This window comes from Verticillium alfalfae, genomic scaffold (assembly GCF_000150825.1).
Source record: "Verticillium alfalfae VaMs.102 supercont1.6 genomic scaffold, whole genome shotgun sequence".
In the NCBI taxonomy this organism is placed as follows: domain Eukaryota; kingdom Fungi; phylum Ascomycota; class Sordariomycetes; order Glomerellales; family Plectosphaerellaceae; genus Verticillium; species Verticillium alfalfae.
In genome coordinates this window covers 1,516,665-1,538,332 of record NW_003315033.1, presented here as the reverse complement: position 1 = coordinate 1,538,332, position 21,668 = coordinate 1,516,665, and the positions used below count along the sequence as shown (strand labels likewise).

General features: G+C 56.4%; 8 protein-coding genes across 8 annotated transcripts; 3 read left to right on the top strand and 5 right to left on the bottom strand.

Moving 5' to 3' along the window:
* Positions 1-175: 175 nt before the first annotated feature.
* VDBG_05571 (SEY1) lies at positions 176-2,885 on the bottom strand (the record flags this gene model as incomplete). The annotated part of the gene is made up of 4 exons (XM_003004412.1): positions 176-438; positions 492-2,224; positions 2,278-2,709; positions 2,794-2,885. 4 exons carry the CDS (start codon positions 2,883-2,885, stop codon positions 176-178), a joined length of 2,520 nt encoding a protein of 839 aa, XP_003004458.1.
* A 512-nt stretch (positions 2,886-3,397) lies between these two features.
* VDBG_05570 (cytochrome P450 52A11) lies at positions 3,398-5,304 on the bottom strand (the record flags this gene model as incomplete). The annotated part of the gene is made up of 4 exons (XM_003004411.1): positions 3,398-4,282; positions 4,340-4,408; positions 4,461-4,938; positions 4,993-5,304. 4 exons carry the CDS (start codon positions 5,153-5,155, stop codon positions 3,532-3,534), a joined length of 1,461 nt encoding a protein of 486 aa, XP_003004457.1.
* Positions 5,305-5,944: 640 nt separating this feature from the next.
* VDBG_05569 (succinyl-CoA ligase beta-chain) lies at positions 5,945-7,479 on the top strand (the record flags this gene model as incomplete). The annotated part of the gene is made up of 5 exons (XM_003004410.1): positions 5,945-5,998; positions 6,061-6,159; positions 6,227-7,074; positions 7,127-7,377; positions 7,436-7,479. The coding sequence occupies 5 exons, from the start codon at positions 5,945-5,947 to the stop codon at positions 7,477-7,479; spliced, it is 1,296 nt and encodes a 431-aa protein (XP_003004456.1).
* A 320-nt stretch (positions 7,480-7,799) lies between these two features.
* Positions 7,800-8,376, bottom strand: VDBG_05568 (predicted protein; the record flags this gene model as incomplete). Its single annotated transcript, XM_003004409.1, has 2 exons — positions 7,800-7,836; positions 7,955-8,376. 2 exons carry the CDS (start codon positions 8,374-8,376, stop codon positions 7,800-7,802), a joined length of 459 nt encoding a protein of 152 aa, XP_003004455.1.
* A 2,016-nt stretch (positions 8,377-10,392) lies between these two features.
* On the top strand, positions 10,393-10,824 carry VDBG_05567 (predicted protein; the record flags this gene model as incomplete). Its single annotated transcript, XM_003004408.1, has 1 exon — positions 10,393-10,824. One exon carries the CDS (start codon positions 10,393-10,395, stop codon positions 10,822-10,824), a length of 432 nt encoding a protein of 143 aa, XP_003004454.1.
* Positions 10,825-12,178: 1,354 nt separating this feature from the next.
* VDBG_05566 (fructosamine-3-kinase) lies at positions 12,179-13,199 on the top strand (the record flags this gene model as incomplete). The annotated part of the gene is made up of 2 exons (XM_003004407.1): positions 12,179-13,053; positions 13,106-13,199. The coding sequence occupies 2 exons, from the start codon at positions 12,179-12,181 to the stop codon at positions 13,197-13,199; spliced, it is 969 nt and encodes a 322-aa protein (XP_003004453.1).
* Positions 13,200-13,717: 518 nt separating this feature from the next.
* On the bottom strand, positions 13,718-15,150 carry VDBG_05565 (alcohol dehydrogenase; the record flags this gene model as incomplete). The annotated part of the gene is made up of 2 exons (XM_003004406.1): positions 13,718-14,863; positions 14,941-15,150. The coding sequence occupies 2 exons, from the start codon at positions 14,996-14,998 to the stop codon at positions 13,863-13,865; spliced, it is 1,059 nt and encodes a 352-aa protein (XP_003004452.1).
* Positions 15,151-18,777: 3,627 nt separating this feature from the next.
* On the bottom strand, positions 18,778-20,457 carry VDBG_05564 (actin-2; the record flags this gene model as incomplete). The annotated part of the gene is made up of 7 exons (XM_003004405.1): positions 18,778-18,843; positions 18,897-19,730; positions 19,780-19,866; positions 19,915-19,961; positions 20,012-20,239; positions 20,302-20,324; positions 20,423-20,457. The coding sequence occupies 7 exons, from the start codon at positions 20,455-20,457 to the stop codon at positions 18,778-18,780; spliced, it is 1,320 nt and encodes a 439-aa protein (XP_003004451.1).
* Between the last annotated feature and the right edge of the window lie 1,211 nt (positions 20,458-21,668).

Below are 21,668 nucleotides of genomic sequence, written 5' to 3'. Positions count from 1 at the left end.
GTCAACGGCGTTCAGGAATACCCTCATGGGGAAAAAGAAGTTGAGGTTCATATAGACATTATCTATCCTACTATGCTAGCATCCCTGGCCATGCCCCTTTCCCTTTTTCTTTTCCGTTACTCAGTTCGCTGCGTCAATCATGCGTGATTTTTAAATCTCCTCCACCTCCTCAGCCTCAGCTCGCTGCTTCTTGCCCTTGGAGTCGAGCCTGTCGAGGAGGACAGAGTCGCTGTCCCGCTCCGGGACGTTGAGCGCCCTGGCGCGCCATGTCCGAGTTGACGATAAAGTCCCGCAGCTTCTGCTTGCCAATGTCGACGCCTTGGGTCGCTGCCGCGTTGGCCATCTGCATCATGGGGCCGAGCATGTTCATCGTGTAAGCTACATAAGTGCCACCGGCCAGCATGATGAGGAAGATGAAGAGGAACGGATTGCGGACGACTGTATCGCATTAGCTTCGTGATCGCCAAAAGTCAAAAGGGCATGCGACTTACCAGCCCAAATCTCGTTCCATCCCAGCGCCAAAAGCAGGGCGTAAAAGTACAGCGGTACTTGGGCCACGCCGCCAATGGCGCTTCGCTTCGCCTCCACATACACACCATCAGCCGTCTTCTTGAAGCGAATAACAAGATCCTGGCGCTTGCTCTCGCTGAGCACGGTCATTTCCTCCTCAAGGCTCTTGCCGTCCTCTTCGTCGACGCCGCCGATCGGAGTGAGATCTTCCTCGTCGCCCGCCTCAACACCGCGCGGCTGAGCGCCGATCCACTCGGGGAGATCGGGCGGCGCGTACGTCTTTGACAGACGGAATCTGGACAAGAGAGGGACCAAGGTCAGGGTAGACTCCCGCGCCTTGGTATAAATGCCCTCAATGTCATCCGTAGGCGACCAAATTCTGGGGACGCCAACCTCGTCATAACGGAACTTGTCCTCGAAGTTTTCCCTGAGCTTCAGGAGTATGTTGCCCTCCATGACCTCCTCTTCGACCTTTTCTCGGAGAGCGACCCAGCTCTTGCGACGCAGTCTCCAGAGACCAATATCCATTTCCTCCTGCGTAGCCTCGAAAGACTTTGCCCTCTCTGAGAACCTCGTCTCAGCCTCCTTGACAATGTCCACAAAGACTGTCCAAATGCGGTCCCAGAGATCCTTTTCGGCAGGCTTGTCCCCTTCTTCAGGGGCGCCCGAACCAGCACGCCCGGAGCCGAGCTTGTTGAATTCGACGCCAACCGCTTCTCCGAGTCGCGACTTGACCCAGCGCTCGACCCGCGTGGCCAAGCGGCGCATCTCCTCCTTGCGCAATTTACTGCTGACCTCGTCAAGCTCCTTCTCGTAGAGCATGTACTGCGGCTTGAAGTTGGTCCAAGGAACGCCTTGGATCGCAAGACTTTGTGCCTCCTTCTTGAAGAATTCGAGTGTCTTGGCCTTTTCTTCGGTGACAATTTCCGCAAACTCGTAAGCTGCACCGGACTTTTGACCAGCCTTGACAGCCGTCGACACGGCGTTGCTGAAAGAATCAATGCCAGACTTGTGCGCCGCCGTGAGGTGGGCCATGAACAAAGACTTGAGGCGCGCGTCGATCTTGCTCTCCAGGTCCTGTCGTTTCCTCGTGTAGACACCCTTGTGGTACCTGCTGGCTTGGACCTCGAACGCCCTCAGGCATTTGTCCCGTGCGCCGCTGCCAGTCTCGCCGAGGAGCGCGAGCACAGCCGTTTTCCCATTGCGCGTCGCATCCGCTTGCTTCTCCTCGAGGGGCCCGATGGCTTCGTCGAAGCCGATGAGGACTTCTCTGGAAATCTCGTCGCATCGGAATTGAGCGAGCAGCTCCTGTTGCGTAGGCAGATCGAGATCCTTGTTGTTGACAATCTGGTCCCAGATACCCTCAGCGTAGATCGAGAAGCCGTCGGCGGGGATGCGTCGGTGGTACTCGGGGAGGAAGACGCCGCCGTCGAACTCTTCGTCGCCGGTGCCCTTGCGGTGTCCAGCAGTGAACCGGGTTCCCAGGTTCTGGACCTCGGTAACGAACTTGTCGGCCTGGAGAATCTTGTGCGGGAGAGCAGCGAAGCCGAAATCGAAATAGTCTTCGATGCGGGAGTTTTCGAGGCCCTGGGGCTTGGATATGGACGACCAGATCTTCGACAGATCTTGGATCAGGGTGTTGCGCAGGGCTGACAGAGGGGTAACCCCCAGGTGGTCGCGGATGACGAAGAAGAGGAGAGATCGGAGGTTCGATCTGGGGTCGAGTCAGTCACGACACCCATCGTAGAAGGCCATACGTCCACTTACTGCTTATCCTTGAGGAAGAGCTGGAGGTTGACCTCAAAAACAGTCTTGAGCAGGCCCATGTTGGCTCCGTTGTAAAGACCAACTTGCGTCTCCCAAATGTTGACAATCAGGACTTCGCTAGTCGCAAGCGCAAACAGGGCGCTCTTCCTCTCGAAGTCCTGGTCTTCGCCGCGCTCGCGGCCATCGGTACCCTCGACATCCATCACAAGAATGTTTTCTGCCATGCCGGTTTCCTTCTTATTCTTCGACATCCAGATACCCTTGGTGGTCTGGCGGCGCTCTGACTCGGACATGACAGAGAAGTGGGTTCCGAATAGGTTGTTCAGGAGGGTCGACTTGCCCGTCGATTGCGAACCAAAGACGGAAATGATGTGGTAGTTGAAACCCGACTCGGCAGTGTGAACCTGCCGGAGGTAGTCATTGAGCTGGGAGCTGTGGCATGGACGTCAGCATCGAGAGCTTCGCGCAGCTGGCCGCTGCTTGCGCGCGGGGATGTGGGTTCAGGGGATGGCGTACTTGAACTCCTTTTGATCGTCGATGACCTGGACGCCATGCTCATAATCCTGAGCGCCCGGCTCAGCGCCAACCGAAGCAAAGTGACCGTTCATTGCGCAAGATCCTCAAAGTTGGTTCATGAAAGAGTTGAGAATCGGTACATGCCAGGGATCTGGAGATTCGCGCAATGTGGTCCGGACCTTTGGAACAAGGTATTGTCGTCAGTTCAAGTCGGACCTTTTGTCTGGGACCAAATTACTTGGTCATTAGGATCTCCTTGTTGGTCAGCTCGAAATACACGTGCAGCTGGCTGGCTAGATCACGTGACCACTGTGAATGTTGGCACAAAGGACCGTGAAGCTGAATGAGTTCCGGAACATGACGGTTTTTTGATGGATACAGACTCAAAAAAAATAGAGATAAAGGCTAAAATAGGTGTGTAGGTCCAACATGATATTTGATCATTATCTTGTGACATTTACAAGCCCTTGCATGGGGGATCCGCCTCGTACTGAGCTCGCTCCATTCGCAATGTCTCGCCAAGAATGCACGACAGCAAGGGTGCATTTGCTCCACCACTATTACATCGAAAGACTGCGCATATTAGTATCAAGCTTTGATCTCCGCGTCTTCAAAGAACGCTACAGGCACTCCATGTCCTGGAGCCCCCACAATATCGGCCTTGAGGAACTGTCCTTCCCAATCGCCGCGATACTCAAGTCTCTGGTATCTCTGGAACAATCTGACCACTACAGGAGGTTAGCGCTGGCAGTCCAACAGTTGCGAATAGTAGCTGCGGCTGGACTTACGGCAGAACGCCATCTCTGTCATGGCAAAATTTTGTCCTACGCAGATTCTCGGGCCTCCATTGAAAGGCACGTATTGCCATGGTCGAGGCGTCCACTTCTGCCACCTCTCAGGACTATACACTTGGGGGTCCGCGAAGTCCGGGCCCACAGGCGGGTAGAGGTTATGACGCCTTTGCATAACATACGGGCTGTAGGTCACTGCATCGCCCTTCAGAACGATGATGTCGGGCTGGCCGGGCCCTCCAGGTAGTGATGAGTCTTGCAGAGCGGTCCGGACATTGAAGGGAACGGCTGGGTAGAGGCGGAGTGTCTCGTTAAGGCAATGTGTTAAGTACGGCATGTTTTTGAGGTTCTCGTATGAGGGCGATTGCGAGGGTCCGACGGTTGTCAGAATCTCCGATCGAAGCTTAGCGACGACTTTGGGAGCGCGCGCCAGTTGGTAGATGGTCCATGACAGTGTTGCTGCCGTTGTGTCACGGCCAGCCAGGAGTACGGCGATCAGCTGGTCCCGGATGATTTTGCGGTCTCGAGTTGCGCGGGCGATGGCGTGAAGGAAGGTGAAGGTCTTGTCAGAGCGCGAAATCTTGTCAAGTTCTTCGATGGGGAGCGCGAGAGCCTGCTCGATGAAGGGCATGATGAATTGCTCGATGGTTTTGATACCCTCGTTGTAAGAGCCTTTCGGAAGAAGGGAGCGGAAAGGTCTACGTGGATGTTGTAAGCACTATTCATAGGGAAGACGCAATGGAGCTAGAACCTACGACAAGATGGTATAAATCATCTGCATGCGTTGGACTTCGTTGAAGGCTTCAGCGAAGTGGTGTTTGTGGCTATCGATAAATTAGTGACAAAGCACCTCGAGACCACAGCTATTCATCTTACTTGTCAAGGCTGTTTACACTGGTTCCTAGCAAGAAATCTGTCGTGACATCAAGTGTCAAGCGGTAGAAGAGGTCCATGACATCGACGGTCATGCCGGAAGCCGGAAGTTTGGAGACCATTTTATCTGTCCAACGTTCGAAGATGGCAAGGTCCCGAACTCGGTCTCTGACGAACATGGGTCGAATCAGACTTCTGTTATCTTGCCAAACCTTGCCATCGGTGGTGAAGATGCTGTCACCCAAGAAAGGGGCCCAGCCTTCATGAAAGACCGGTCCCTTACCAAAGTCGACAAACTTGGATGTCAAGATGGTCTTGATATGTTCCGGTTCATTAGTCAAGATAAAGCGATGACGGCCGAAGAAAGTGATCTCAACGCAACGCGCCTTGCCAGGTGTGGCACTGTTACACAGTGAAGTGAACAGTTCGGGCAGCTTGTGCTTGGCCTGAGCCCTGCCAAGGTTGACAAAGACGGATAATGCTACCAAAAATATCAGGTCATTGTCACGGTCAGGATTTTCGCTGAATAATTCACCTGTCACTGGATTACTTGCGATGATGGGAGCGCGCACGCCGCCCAGGCGACGCACACAAACTTCAGTGCGGATTCTGAACCCTGCGACTACAAGAGTCGCCAGCGCGAGGAACCCGAGCAGCACGAAGCCCGGGTGGGACAGGACTTGTTCAAAGAAGGACATCTTGTGACAAGATTTCGCAGCCACTCATAAGACCGGATTGGTTGATGGTCAGAGACGGACAGACAGACGAATAGACGTCTCACTGAAAAGGCAGGGAAAAATGTGTCCCTCGCCCATAGGATCCCAAATGCGACCTCATCCTCCTTATGACCACACCGGCGGGCTCATTCAGGTTTAAGCACATGATGAAGAGTGCAACAGAACCGCGGCACCATTCAACTAGCTCATGCGGCACGGACAGGAGGGTTGGGGAAAAGAGCGTGTTTCGTTTCGACTGAAGGAGCGACCAACATGTGATTGGGGCTAGCGTTAGGCAGGCGCAGGACTGTTTGACCTGACCTGTGCAAGATCAACACCAAGATCTTTCGGCCCCCAGATCATCATCACCTCACTGTACCTAACTTGGTACTTTGACGAGGTACAGGGGAGTAAAGGCGGGGAAGATGGCGGGGGAGTCATGCTGAGGGGCACACCGAAGTGAGGCCTCGGTGTGGAACATAGCTTCGGTGAATGCCATCGATAAGGAGACGAAACCGCCGACGGAAGATTCGGCTTCCGAGGTGGTCAAAGCAGGCCCAGGTCGGTCGAGTCGGGACATCGGGAAATACCGCGGGTGCCCGGCCCCAGCCAATCCCAGCTTTGCTGTTAGAGAGTTCTCGATAGCTTCGCGAAAACCGTTGCACAAACGACCCGATCGTCCCCTTTTGTTGTCATCAACACTCCCCACTCTCCACTCCTTTTCACCTTTCCTCTTTGCCATCAATTGCACGAGCGCAGCTTGTCGTCATCATGTTCAAGTTCGGTCGCAACCGGGCTCTGGCTTCGGCCTTCAAGCCTGCCAAGGTGAGCCGCATACGCTGCCTCCTGGCGACCAAACATTCAGGAGCTCTAACCAGAATCATCAGCTTGCCACCTCTCCCTCCGCCAGACTCCCCAGCTTCGCCCAGCAGCAAAGGAGAAACCTGAGCATCCACGAGTATCTTTCTGCCGACCTCCTGCGCCAGGTAAGAATCCCGCCCCTTTCTCTACCCCTTGAAACGACTTTTGGGCTAATTTATCTCGCGCGTCCAGTATGGCATCGACGTCCCCAAGGGTTCCGTCGCGAAGACCGCTGCCGAGGCCAAGGCCATAGCGAAGGAGATTGGCGGAGAGGACATGGTCATCAAGGCCCAGGTTCTCGCTGGTGGTCGTGGCAAGGGCACCTTCGACAACGGTCTGAAGGGCGGCGTCCGTGTCATCTACTCTCCCCACGAGGCGGAGATGTTCGCCGACCAGATGATTGGCCACAAGCTCGTTACCAAGCAGACCGGCGCCGGCGGCCGTCTCTGCAACGCCGTCTACATCTGCGAGCGCAAGTTCGCTCGTCGCGAGTTCTACCTCGCCATCCTGATGGACCGTGCTTCCCAGACTCCCGTCATCGTGTCCTCGTCGCAGGGCGGCATGGACATTGAGGCCGTCGCCAAGGACAGCCCCGAGGCCATCAACACCACCTACATTGACATCAACAAGGGTGTCACCGACGAGATCGCCCGCGACATTGCTGTCAAGCTTGGCTTCAGCGAGCAGTGCGTCGAGGATGCCAAGGACACCATCCAGAAGCTGTACAAGATCTTCACCGAGAAGGACTCTACCCAGATTGAGATCAACCCTCTGTCCGAGACCTCCGACCACAAGGTCATGTGCATGGATGCCAAATTCGGCTTCGATGACAACGCCGACTACCGCCAGAAGGAGGTCTTTGAGTGGCGCGATACCACCCAGGAGGACGCCGACGAGGTCCGCGCCGCCAAGTCCGGCCTGAACTTCATCAAGCTTGACGGTGACATTGGCTGCCTCGTCAACGGTGCCGGTCTTGCTATGGCCACCATGGACATCATCAAGCTGAACGGCGGTGCCCCTGCCAACTTCCTCGACGTCGGGTGGCGGTGCCACCCCCCAGGCCATCAAGGAGGCCTTTGAGCTCATCACCAGCGACGCCAAGGTCTCTGCCATCTTCGTCAACATCTTCGGTGGTATCGTCCGCTGCGACCACATCGCCACCGGTCTGATCAACACCGTCCAGGCCCTCGACCTCAAGATCCCCATTATTGCTCGTCTCCAGGGCACCAACATGGAGGCTGCCCAGAAGATCATTGCCGACTCTGGCATGAAGATCTTCGCCATCGACGAGCTCCAGACTGCCGCCGAGAAGGCTGTCCAGCTGTCCAAGGTTGTCAAGCTGGGTGAGTAGACTTGTTGACCCTAATACTGCGATGACTACATTTACTGACCCTGTCACAGCCCGTGAGAGCGATGTCGGTGTCGAGTTCACCCTGGGTATCTAAACCCTAGCGTGGTCTTTTTTTTTTCCCAGCGCGGAAAACACCTCTTGTGTATTAATTTGGCGGCAGGTTCCTCATGACGTGTGCGATAGGGGAAAGGTCGGTTCGGTCGCGGTTATAGAGGGCAATTTGTGTCATAGCATCGTCATTCGCGCGCGTTATCCGCGAGTGAGGAGCCAATCCAGTTTTCATCGTTCCGCAAGTCTTTCCAGTTGTTCAAGTGCAACTCTCTCCCTGTGCTCGTCTTGTTTTGCCTGGCCGAGCTTCATGCGCTTAACTTGGTCATGCTTTGAACGGCCCCGACCATACGCGGCATTCATGCACTAGCACGTATCGCGGCCCATCATCTGTGTCGGCCAACTTACAGTATACATGATGCAATAGCATTGCAGCGCAAGCCGCCTTCACGGTCGACCCGAGCAGGGACCCTCGCGTAGGTCGACATGCGAGCCACGAGGCGTGCACATGGAGTCTATACCAGAAGCGCAAATTATCGGCCGCGCGGTTGACATTGCAGCCGAGTTCAGCTCCGGCTCTCGAGACCATTATCCAGCATGCAAAGGGCAAGCCCAGCAAAAGCCGCAGAACCAGAGTCATGGCGCGCCAGGGCGATTTTCCGTTCCCTCTCTTTGGCGCGGGTCGTTGCCTCGTGGTGGCGGCGACAGCATGCCGGGTGGTCGGCGGCCGAGGCGGTCGCGCCGCGTAGCACGCGAGCTGATAGGTGCGGTAGGGAGCATCCTCCTGCTCGAGAGCGAGCTCCTGGGCACGATAATAAGCTGTGCTGAAGGGGTTCCGGGAGACAGCTGGGATGATGTTGAGTCGCGGCGGCAGGGTGAACATGTCTTCGTCGCACGATACTGATATGAAGGAGCTGAGGTGGATGTGAGGCGGCATGGTCATATTGATAGATCTGGACGGGGCACCGCGCGCCTGGGGAGTACTGCGTGAATGACAAGGCAGTTTTGATGAATTTCGGTAAGGCGCCGAAAAATTGAACTATCAGAGGGAATGACCAAGGGATGGTTGACGGCGGCTTGTTTAGTTTTGAAGGAATCGAACGGGCTCTTGTTGTCTGTTGGTTCCTTCGGTTCCCGACCATGCGTTTCCGTTGTCACGACCGTGTTGGCGGATCAGTGTGTCTTGGAAGCACGACCAACTGCCATGTCTAGACACCAAGCACCCAGGATACAAGATGAGATGATGGTTCATGGTGGTCGGCCATCCTTGCGTTGTGTACAAGGAGCGGCCTCCAGCAAAGCAGATCGTGATAGAAACACACTCTCGAACCCCTGCTGTCCGAACAGCGTTTGGATCACATCACAGTACGTTGGGTAAAGTAGTCTTGGTAGCTGGCCACGACGACGGAACAATGTCTTGACGAGATGCAAGAAAAGCCAAGCAAGGCACAGAACAAATGGCCATAAGCAAGAATCCTACGCACATCAAATTTTTCCATCTACTGACTGGGCTGTCTCAACACCATGCCGGCTCACCCTACCCACCTCTCTCGGCCCAACCTACGGTTATGCAACCGTCTCCATCGCCCGGATGAAGGGGACGTCGTTGGATGCCGCCCCACAAGGAGGCTGCTGAGGCTCAAGAGGACTGACGTCTGTGGTCTCAAAGAATGCATGACCCCTGGTGCCTGGCCACGGGAATAGCGCATTCATGCGGGAGGCCGTTACCAGAAGTCTTAGCGGGTGGGACGCCGATGCCGAGCTTGGCACGACGATGTTTAGAATTGGCTCGGGATGTGGCTGGTGGGGACGATGATGTGTCGACGGCGTGGATAGGATTCGCCTCTAGATTTTGTCTCATTCTTTTTTCTTTCTTCAGTCTTTGCAACCATGGTCGTAGTATGGCGGTGAGATGCATAACGTTTGTATATCGGTCTGTATGGAGGACAGGCGCTTTCTCTGGCTACCTTACCCGAAGTACCTTATTCAGTATTGGGCAACACTCCCTCAGTGTCACATCAGTCTGGCAGCGAACCAAGCACTGGTCGCCCTGAACAGCGCCAGGATCAGACAGGATCGTTCAATATGAACCTGCAATGAGGCGAGGGCCCACAGTTGCCCGAGAAGAAAACGCCGGTGAAGGCGCGATCACGACCCTGAGCGCCCCATTTTACACACGGGCGGTGTGGTGGACCGCGAGTCTTCTCCGAGCCAAACCCGGGCGCCGGCCGCAAATGACGAACAAGGACTATTTGGTACGTATTCCTCAAGCTCGATCTCCGAGCCCATCTCGAATGGAAACTTTTTTTTTTCTCTTTTTGTGATTGTGCTTTCTCTTTCTGCCTGGTACTCGTTGGCAGGTCTTTGTGAGGTAAGGTATGCATCAGACGGGCTTAGAGCTTGGCGATTAGAGTCGTGGGCGGCGTCCAGTGGCTTGTCGCACCCCTTTTCTGATGCACCAATGAACGGTAAGACATTTTGATTCAGCGAGCGCTTCTTCTGGGCTGAGATCTCTTAATCCAGATCTAGTGGTCTTGGGACATGTGCCAGTCGGCGGGCACACATGTGGATTTGGTTGCCGGCGACAAGGGGTCCCACCTGTACATGCAGCCACAACCCCCCCCCCCCCTTCCCCCCCTTCTCCAACGCCCGCGTCGGAGATCAATGCCCGGAGCCATGTCCCGGGCCAAGATCCAGACCCTGACCCAAGACCAGAGGAATTACCTTGGTTATTTGAAAAGGTGTGGTGTCTGGGATGCAAGGTGCGAGAGTACATAAAAGCCTGGAACCCCCCCTCTCCCTAAAATGTGTGGCAGCTTTTGAACCTTCCCAGTCGTTCGTCCTTGCCCTGCAGCCGTTGTCGAAGCGTACCTGTCTTTCGTGGACTTGTAGTCATCACTGCTATCCGATCTCGACCTCTGAACCTTCAGCTCAACGATACACTCAACACATCACCACCATGTACGCCAACGAAAGCGAGAAGTCCCAGAGCTGGTGGAAGCGCCACTGCACCCCGCCCCCCGCAGCCAACAAGTCGACCTTGTGCCCTTGCACCGACTGCTTCAACGGCAATCCTCACAATGCGAGCCGCGCTCCTCCCGTCCCCATGGTGCCCTCGCGCGAGCGCCGACAGGCCGCCGCCGCCCCGGTGACGAGGCCATCGCTCTCGCCGGCATCGACAAACTCGTCCACGTCGTCGTCTTCGTCATCGTCGACCGTGACGCGCAACGTGCTCCGCAAGTCGCTGCTGCGCAAGGCGATACCCTCCGACCTCGTGCCCCTCTTCCAAGACGGCCACTCGACGACAAGCCTGCATTCGCAAATGCCCAGGCAGAGCGACGAGCTCTCGCTGGCGGAGTACGGATCCTTCGCGGCCAGGGAGGCGGTGTAAGACACACGACAAAACAGCACCTTTACCGTTTGGACAACAGAAACGACAAAGAGCCGGGTGCGTGCCGCAGGAAAAGGGCGCGCCTCGTTTCTCTGAGGCAGTGAGAGATTCATGGAGGGGGAGGGGTTTGGCTTGGCATTGTCGAGCCGGTCGACCGGGCCTTTCCCCAGAAGGAAGGCGCTGGTCGAGATGGATTGCGAGAAACCCCCCTTCGCCCGTCTGTTGTTGGGCCCTTTTTCTTCCACCACCCCCACACGCAAGGGTGGGCTGGCGGATGGCCAAGGCTAGGCGTCTGGGGGTCTGGGGTTTGGCGGGGGGAGGGGTTCAAGAGGTGGACTGGCGGCGGCGGTGCCTCTGTTTGATTTTGCGTTTATTTTGCGGGTTCACACGCCATCACGAGGTCTCCGCCGAGTCTCTGGCTCATGCATACGGCAGGGATGAAAGCAAGGCAGATCAGGGACAAAAAAGGCTTGGGTTGCAGTGCCTTTGGGCCGTCGGGAAGTCTGCGGCTATCTGAGCTGGGCGCCCTCGAGATTGGGAAGGATGGCCGGTGATGGGGATCGCCGGCGAGATTCAGCTGAAGGGGACATGCCACGCTTCCCGTTCCCCAAGTCACACAAGTTTTTTGGGGGGGAGGGGACGCTTGTCAGGGGACACGCGGGGATGGCGGCTGGGTCCAGGCCTTGGGATTTTGGGGACGCTTGCCATTCAGCCGCAGGCCATTGACCTGGCCGCCTGTCATCCTGCTACAGAGCCTGGATTCGGTCGGCATATGGATTTCCGGAGATGTGGTCTCTTTCCGGCTATCGGTGGTGAGTTGTTCAGCACCGGGAACCGTCTCCCGGAGAAACGAAATTCTTCAGGGCCCTTGGGAGGTCTCGGGGGTGGGCTTGGGGGCCTCGAGATCCCTGTAGCGTGTGTTGCGCGAACGGACCAACCCCCGGCCAGCTGTCGTGGGGCAAACGTTATTCAGACGACCTTTTTTGAGCATCCTGTTATCATGTATATTTCTTTCTTCTATTTTCAGATACCCATAGACGCAAGAGAAAAATTACCAATATTCTGTCACGGAGAGATCTGTGAAGCGTCCTCGTTGCCATTCTACACTCCCGTGTCCACCTTTTTCTGTCATGCACCAATTGCCATGACGTCACTTCAGCGTCGCATCTCATCATGCCTTCCGCCTTCCGCCTTCCGCCATCCACGGATCTGTCGCCTGCCTTAAGCCGCACATCGTATGTTGAATGACTAACTGAAAAGTCTACCGTGTAGAAAGGCAGACACGTCAACTTGGGCGTTTACCATACTGCATCTAAGCCAAACTCCCAACACGATTATCATCACCACCACCGCCATGCCAGACGTCGATCCTGCCATCATCGAAGCCCTCGGCCTCACCCCCGAGCACACCAAGATAACCTCCCACGGCGGCTCCGGCTTCTCCTCCACCTTCAAGCTGACCTCGACACTTGATGGCAAGCCGAAACGCTACTTCGTCAAGACCGGCACAGGCACCGCCTCAGAGGTCATGTTCCGCGGCGAGCACGCCTCCCTGAACGCCATCGCCGCCGCTGTCCCCAGCTTCTGCCCGCGCGCCCACGCCCACGGCGCCCTCGCCAACAGCCCTGACCGCTTCTTCCTCGCTACCGACTTTCTCGACCTCGGCGCCTCTCAGTCCGGCGCAAGTTCAGGACTGTCCCTGGCGGCCAAGCTCGCAAAGCTGCACACGACGCCGGCGCCGACGCCGGATGGGTTTGACGCCCCTGTTTTCGGCTTCCCCGTGACGACGTGCTGCGGCGCCACGCCGCAGGACAACACGTTCAAGACGTCATGGGCGGAATTTTACGCCGAGAACAGGCTGCGGGCCATCTGCCGCGCGGGTGTCAAGACCAACGGGGCTGACGCCGAGCTCGAGGAGGCTGTGGAGAAGATTGCTGGTGTCGTCACGCCGCGGCTGGTGGGCGAGAAGACGATCGGGCCCATCGCGCCCGTTGTCGTGCATGGCGATCTCTGGAGCGGGAACCACGGCACGGGACGGATCGATGGGCAGGGACGTGCCGAGGAGGTCGTCTTTGATGCGAGTGCCGTCTATGGGCACTCTGAATACGAACTGGGCATCATGCGCATGTTTGGCGGGTTTGGCGGCGCATTTTGGAACGAGTATGAAGAGCTTGTGCCCAAGGCGGAGCCAAAGGCCGAATGGGAAGATCGCGTCAAGTTGTACGAACTGTGAGTTTACCTGCCTACCGTGGTCGTGTCTACGTCTGCTGACGAAGAACAGATACCATCATCTTAATCACTATGCCATGTTCGGCGGGGGCTATCGTGGGGGGGCCATGTCCATTATGAAGAAGCTCATTTCGAAATATGGTTGAACAGATCATCTGTAGAAAATCAAGAAAAGCCGGACTCAATCAACAATGACTTGGCCATGGTTATTGTTACGACAGGCATTCTACATTGTGTGTACACGACACTGCGAGCGCAACACTCGGCGGACAACTGTGGTCAGCGCAATGCCAGCAGCTGATGACTTGGTGATTTCGGAGGCCATCGATCAGTGACCAGAGCACAGATGCGAAGGATCGAGCGACGAGGCCGAGATCGCACGCCTGCGATGAACCAACGCAACGATGTCACGTCGACTTCGAACTGGTCTTTTGATTGAAGCATCAGCCTAGGTAGCATAACATTATCGTGACGTCTTGCTGCCGACATGAGATCGACATGCCGCGCGGGGAAGCTTGCGCGGCACTTCGATCGCACACCCACAGCCGGAATGTGTCTGTGCCCACGAACCCCCCGCCAGCAGGTCATGTACCTTGGGAGAAGATGCTTTGGCCGCGCTCGTCGCTCGCTGGTTCACATGGTCACGACTCATCATGAAATCATCTTCGTAACAAAGTATAAGTTCAATTTTGTTCATGACAACGTCAGGGACCGACTCGGCCACAAACCAGTCGACTCGCTCGCCTCGCTCGCCTCAACTCCACGCCGTCCATTCACCCATGTTACATCGCGTTCCCTAGAGAAAAAAACTATTTGCTCGTGTCAATGACGTAGCGACCCGCAATCTTGCCCTCCTGCATCAGGTGGAACACTTCCTGCAGCTTGCTCATGCCCACCGTCTTGAACGGCGCCTTGATGAGCCCGCGGCGGAAGAAGTCGAGCGCCTCGGCCGTGTCGGCGCGGTTGCCGACATAGCTGCCGCGAATGGTGATCATGCGAATGACTGTGTCGAAGACGGGCGCCTTGAGGTAGGCGTTGGCCGGCAGACCGATGCAGACGACGGTGCCGCGGCTGCGGACGTACTCGCTCGCCTGCTGGAAGGGCTTCTCGGAGACGGCGACGAGCAGGACGGCGTGGGGGCCGAGGCCGTCAGGGGTCGCGGCCTTGACCTCGTCGACGAGGTTCTTGCTCGACGTGAAGTCGACGTACGTCTCGGCGCCGAGCTCGGCACACATTTTGCCCTTCTCGGCGCCGCCGTCAATGGCGATCGACTTGAGGCCCATGGCCTTGGCGTACTGCAGCGCCAGCGAGCCGAGGCCGCCGCCGGCGCCGACAATGGCGACCGACTGGCCCGGGCGCGCGCCCGACTCCTTGAGGCCCTTGTAGACGGTGATGCCTGCGCAGAGCACGGGCGCGACGGCCTCGAGGTCGCACTCCTTGGGGATGCGCGCCACGTGCGCCGCCTTGGCGATGGCGTACTGCTGGAACGAGCCGTCGACCGTGTAGCCCGAGAGCAGCGCCTTGGGGCACAGCGGCTCGTCGGCGTTGAGGCAGTGCGGGCACGCGAGGCAGGATCCGTTGAGCCACTTGACGCCGGCGTGGTCGCCAATCTCGACCTCGCTGACGAGCTCGCCGCGCGCGACGACGATGCCGGCGCCCTCGTGGCCACCGACCAGCGGCAGCTTCGTATCGAGGGGCCAGTCGCCCATCATGGCGTGCAGGTCCGTGTGGCAGACGCCCGAGTACTTGATGTTGATGAGCACTTCATCGGGACCGGGCTTCTGGACGGGGATTTTCTTGTAGACCACGGCTATAGCTCGTCAGTACAGGATAGCTGCGAAAGGAGGGAGTGAGCAGAAAAAGAGAGAGAGAGAGGCAGGAACGTACGACCACCGGTCTTCTCAATGACCTGAGCCCACTGCTCCGAGGGAATGTCTGCGCCCATTTTGGGTGGGGATGTGGATGCGAGGGGACGAGATGGAGACGTCGTAATACTGGTGCAGTGATGTAATGAGCTCGGTACAGCGTCAGATGTACTCGAGAAATGTTCTGAGAAGCTGTGAGGGGGGAGAGCGTCCGTTGGTTTTGGAAAGCTTCACATTCGAAGCAGAAAGCACCAGGCACACGTTCTTATATAGAAACGCCATGCTCAATCCGTCAGCCCACACACACACGCCCCGTTCACGGTCGGGCGGCGCTGGCCCAAGTCATGGTGGGCAGTGACCAGCGCAAGGAGCTACCCCCAACCGAAGTGGTGAGACTGCTTCATCATGATGCCTCGATAACCCCGAGAGAGCTCCTGTCGGGAACTCGAGACAAAAACGTTCGATGCCGGCGGGCCAATGATCGGCGGCAGCGAACGCGAGCCGGGTTCGAGCTACTGCGGCCCCCTGCCCCGCTTGAGTTGCGCCCCCCCCCCCAAGGTCGCTCATGCGTACACCACGACCCGAATCCGTCGTCCTTGTCCCTTCTGCCCGATAGCCGCTACCCCTCAATCGAGGAAAGGCTCTGCTGGTGCTGGTACTGCTGCGGCTGCGCGTGAGACATGAGCTCTGGGGGAAAGGGTAAGGCGCTCGGGTCCAGGGCGCCCGGACAATGGAGCCGCAGAAGCGCTCGGCCTGCCGCGATCGACACTAGGGACAGGGGAGCCATCGGCGAAATGTGGGAGGCAGAGATCCGACACCACAAGACTCTTGTATGTTTGGTTCTGTTTCGTTCCCGGTCGGAACCAATAACGATTTCTCTGAGGCTTCCATGTGCCTCATGGCATCATGGCTGTTGTGCCTGGCGTGAGGCTGGGCGACGTACCGAGGTCATGGGATTCTGTCAGGACCTGGAGCAACAGTAGCCGGCTGACGTTCATACCACGTTGGCGGGGATAGTACACAGAGCCGTAGATATTGGGCGTATTACTCGTTCAAGGTTGCATTCGAGGCGATATTTGAGCTGCGACTGCATTCGATGGCCGAGGTCAGATGCATGGTATGAAGTCGTCGCCTCTTGCACGTCAGCTGCCACTGTCTTGACTTGGCTCGTGTCGTTGTCGGTGTTGCCTGGCGGGTGTGAATACATTATCAAATCTGGCTTGCCAGTGGAGCTTACTGTTCAATTGTATAATTGAAAGATCATCACTTGAAGGGGTACAGGACGTCGTAGAGTCGCGCCCCAGACGAGCCATAAGTGACGATACAGCGTGCCGGTGGGATTCCTTGTTGGCCCGATTTACAAGGATTAATTTCACACGAGGAAGAAAAAAGCAAGTAACGGAGGGCCAGATATGGTATTGTAAGATTGTAGGTATCTTGTCTATGTGTTATTCTTCGAGAAACACCCATGTCTTTCGCACAAGACCACTGCTCTACTAGGCTGGTTGACCATCAGGGTGCTTAGGGTTGATTGTCCCACGCTTCACGTGCACGGGATGGAATGGACTACCAGAATGACTGAAAATCGCAAGTACGACTAGTAACGAACATCATCCCCCAATCTTTACGGTGTTGCTAGTGAGTTCGAGGTGTGCCCAAAGCACGTTAATCCCCCAGACATGTTGGAACCGCCAGCGCAGTGCCTTCCAGTCTCCTACCAAACCTTGCTCTCAGTTCCAAGCGCGGAAGTAAATAGTGATCAAGAGCATGGCTATGACTTTCAAAAAAGAGACGATATTTAGAAAGCTTGGCCTATATCACCCCTGACCTAGTGCCAGGCTTGTAGCAGGATACCTTTCGGAGTAGAGGTGCAAGCAGTGTTGGTAGAACAAACCGAGTGAACAGACCTAGAACCACGATTGGAACAAGCTGATAACCCAAGAAGACCATTGGTCGTAGTGACAAGAGACCTTATCGAATCAATAAACCTGCAGGCTACTTTCCCCCAGAGCCATTGTCGACAAGGAAAGCCACACCTGGCAAGTTGACAATGCTTTTCCCGGGAGCTTACATCTCGCTTTCGAACACGCCGTCACATTGGCCCCAAAGCTTGCCACCTGGCCATCCAAGGGCACCATAGCAGACGCACTTGCTTCGAAGGCGTTCGGTCTACCCCCCTCCGTCAGCGGGAGATGGCGAACGGCGCAAGTGGGCAGCGGCCTACGCGATTCGCATGACGCTGAGACATCCCGGTGACGCAAGCATGGTGGTGGGCTAGCAGAATGCGATGGGCTGGAGAAGGTCCACGTTGAGGCAGCATAGCGGGATGAGGGTTGGTGGACGCGGTGGAACCACCGGCCGGCCTCTTGGATGGTGCTGGTTGCGGAAGCTGCCTGCTGTCGCCAGCAACGGTACAGGCGATTGTGGCGGTCGGCTTATCGGATGCGAGTCCATTGCTCCGGGCGCGGCGCATCAAAGGCCTCGGCTCTTATCTACAAGTGCTGATGAAGGGTAAGTCTACAAGAAACAATAGTCACAGCGAGGCTTGCACGGCTTCGCCGGGACAGAATCGGATCGGATGATGTTGACCCAACGATGGATTCGTGAGCTGCCTGCTCCCCTCCCTGCCGGGAGCTACAGTGGATCTATGGCGTGGCACTATTACCGGAATAGGTCTGCGTCTGGGCTGTGGCAGGTAGCTAGGTACACCACACAAGGTCTCGATGTGAGCAAACGTGCAGCACCCAATGACTAGAATTACGAAACTTGATCAGCTCGATGCCCGACAGCCAAGCTTTTGACGCCGTCGGTCATGGTGCTTGATCCCTGGGCTGTCCCTAGAGGATGCTTCTCGAAGAACGACTTCGAACACAACGAGAGCGCACTGCACGCCCACCCTGGCATGCAGCTCAGGACGTTACAGAAAATCGTCCCATTGCCCACTCGCATGGCCTCACACTCCTTGCCCCAACACCAATCATTCACGTCCCGTCCGTCCGTGGTCAACGTGCAGGACCCCACGACGCATTTGACCAGCTCGATCTTCCACGAGATCGTGACGAATCAGTCTCATGAGGGGTAGCTGACTCAGAGCAAGAGTGTCTCCCCTCTGGCCTTGCCCGTTGTTCATCAGCACCAAGATAGCTTCATCTGATCCTTCAAGGCCTCCCCAAAGCCCCCGCCAATCGGCCATGCCAGCCCCCAGATTCTCCCCACGTCTGCAGCAGCTACCTCGCCAACGCTCGCTCCCGTTGCTTGTCTCGCTCGAAGGGAACCCTCCTTCGGGCCACAATGCCCTTCAAGCCTTGTGATGCGGGAATGGCGCTACTCGACACCACACCCCGGATCTTCCTACCCCACAATCCTTTGAAGAACATGCCCCCAGGCGATCTCGCCTGATGGTAGTATACTATCAATCTCAAATGCACCAGCGGTTCCCCTGCTCATCCTGTCATACCTGAGGCGGGGGTAGCTCGCCCTGTGCCGAGCACTGCACTCAAGCAGCCTCGTCGTCAGCCGCACATCCGACGACTGCAACAGGCATAATTCATGGGCGAGCGGAAGTCAAGGTGTCGGACGGAGGTATGAGGACTGACGCCCCTTCACATCTGCGCAGGGCCTGACAATTTGGCTACGGAACGAAACCGCAGCTGACGCTTACCGACCTACCTCCTCGCAGCCCAGATTCTTGCTTTCTGCTTCAACAACGGCCATCATCTGTCGTCCTCATTAGGACGTTCGACAACCATCATCACAAAGACACGCTAGATACATGCCACCTCGAGGACGAAGAGTGAGATGCGAAAAGCTTTTGAAGAATTGCAATAGGCCCCTGCTATAAACACGAAACACCAACCGTCTAAGAACCGCCAGGCCCGCCCAGCAGCGCAAACCTCCTGACAATGCTCGGTCCATACTCTTGGTACTGCCATGGATGTTAGCTCGGGTCTCTGGGGCACGCCAATTCTCATGTCTTACCTCCGCCTTGGTGTGGCAGTACGATCGGAACTCGGGTGTCTGGCCGAGTAGACTGCCACCGAACCAGGGACCGTGTCTTTGCCTCTTGTGCGTGATAACCTGAACGTCGAGACCACCACTCTTGGCACCGCCGCTGCGCACCTCACTGGCCTTGATGCGCGCGTCGACCAGCTGCTTGATGTCTCGCTGTAACCGGCGACCAAAGTCCTTGTACAGCGTGCTGCCGCCGGACAGGACGATGTTCTTGTACAGGCCCCTTCGAACATCGATCGGCGAGGACTGGATCACGCCATCGACAACGGTGGGCAGAGGCGTCAGGAAGTCGGAGCTGTAAATCTCGGGGTTGAAGAAGATCTCAGGTGCGAGGAATCGTTCATAGCCGACATCGACCATGGTCTTGCGACCTCCAGCCTGGAGAACGGGGTGCTGGATGAACCGAGTAGGGTCGCGATCGTATCGGGAGAACTCCTTGACAATATCAGGGCACACGTAGCAGTGCTCCTCCTTGATTTCTTGCGCCGTCTTGAGCGACGAGTCGGGTTCGCCTCGGTCTCGAAGAAGCGACTGGACGAAGTAGGTAATATCGCGGCCGGCGATGGGAATCGACTTGATCGACGATCCAATGACATAACCTTCGGCAACGGGAATGACGTGGGTCACACCGTCACCCGAGTCGATGACAGTACCAGTCAGCGAACGATCCTGCACTTTGGAGGATGTCCAAGACGCGGCGAGCGCAAGAACAGCCTGCACAGCGATGTACATGCCGGCGCAGTTAAAAGACTCGAAGAAGATCTCGGCCGTGTTCTCGCGGTTCTCGGGGGGGTTCAGAGGCTGTAAAGCTGTCAGAAACTCCCAACAATAGAGTTCAGAATGTACGGACCGGCTCGGTCAGGAGGAAGTAGTGGTCTTCGGGTTCAACACGAAGGTACTTGAAGATGGAGTTGGACCAGAATCGTTCCATGTGATCCTGCTCCTTGTCAGTGCCCATGTAGCCATTAGAGAGCTTCCAACATACCCAGTTCTCAATCTGGCCGTGGCGAATGGGGTAGTGAAGCCCGTAGCCTGTCTTCTCGTCAGCACACAGCTGGGCCATTGTTCAGCAGGCCACTGACCTGGACCTTGCGACGCGGCAATAGCGGCATCGCCAATGAAGAAGTCCAAGTCCTCAGTGCCGCGCTTCATGTTGAGGTGACCACCAGATCCCGCTCCACCAGTGAGGTATGACGGCTTGTTTGCGACGGCAGGACGGCCAGATCCGGAGCCTCCGCTACCGCCTGCGGGACCTTTGGTTGCGATGGCGGTCGGGAAGACGAAGGAGGGGGAGTCATTGCCGGCGAAACCTGCGGCGCAAGTCAGAAAAGTCGGGCTCGAGATATATTCAGTGGGAATTCGAAGGTCGTACCAAGCTTCGAGAAGCCAGTGCCGCTGAGAGGGGGGTGTTAGCTCTGGCTGTTCCGTCTGGCGACGTCTATCTGGCCCAATGCGGGGCACCGGATGACGATAGGATCAAGGCGTGGACTTACTTGTCCATGACAACGGCAGGAGTTTGGTTGGCCATGGCTGTAAATGTCGAGATGCACTCGCAATTGCTAGCTGGTGCGTGGCCTGAAGGAGAGGATGACCTCGGTCGTGAGAAGCGGTCGGAGCCGTGTCGAAGTGAAGTGCACGATTACGACGTCAAGGTGTGGATCGGGTTGTGTGCCTCGTCACGAACGAAAGGCAGCAGGAGTCCGGCCGTGCCAGCTTCCTTCCCAGGCGGCTGTGCATCAGACTAGAAGTGGGGTCTCCAGAGTGGGTGGTTGGGAAGCTCGCCGAGGTCCTCTATTGGCTGATGTTATACAGTGCTGCAAGTGCCACACACGGTTCTTCAGTGAGGTTTCTCCCGCCTAGAACGACAAGTGAACGAAACATCCCGAGATGTTGATTTCTGTGACGTCTGTCTCGGGACACGAGTAATTCCAATCTTGAATTTCAAGTCTCGATCGACCCTCGCGAATCGGCTCATAGGCCTTGCATGTGTCTTCGTTTTGTCATACTTTCAGAAAGTCATGGTAACTTGTCGTCGTCATGCTTGGATCCTGGGCTCCACTGACCTGAATTTACGACAGCTTACCGCTTAAAAACAAGGACTATACGGCATGGCTCTTTCCGCGGCACACATATCTTTGAATGAGGCCCCGGGTTTGAGAACTGGCGAAGATAAAAAGTGAACGTAGCTACAAACCGTCACGTGCTACTCGCCCAAGGCAGGACACTCCCCTCCCTTGGCTTTCACCTCCTGCCTCGCACTTGGCTTTCAACAGGCTGGGTGACGTAGGTAGACCAGGCACCCCATATTGAAGGTTGTCACAGAGCACTGCATGCCATTCAATGACCGGCAAGAGTAATCAGTCATCTGAGATACGTGCGTCAGCCCCTTCTGCGCCAGTACGGCATGCTTTCTACCTGGGAGACACCTCTTGGAGTCCAGTGTCCAACAACCTCCGCATATATCTTCTAATTATTTCTCCCACCTTGGGCTGTCCGACAACGAAATCCATATTGGCAGCCCCGCTCAAAAACAACTCCGAGTAGTTTATTACTCTGCATTCATTTATATCGACCGTCCCATGCCGGGCAAGTCACGTCTCAGTTTCGGTTTTGCAAGTCATAAACTACCGATTGGACGTTGTTTATGACTTTTCGAACGCCTTGCTGCTGCTACTATCAGCACCAGCCCGTTGTCAACACACGATCGCACACCGCCAAAACAGCCTAACTAGAGAGACA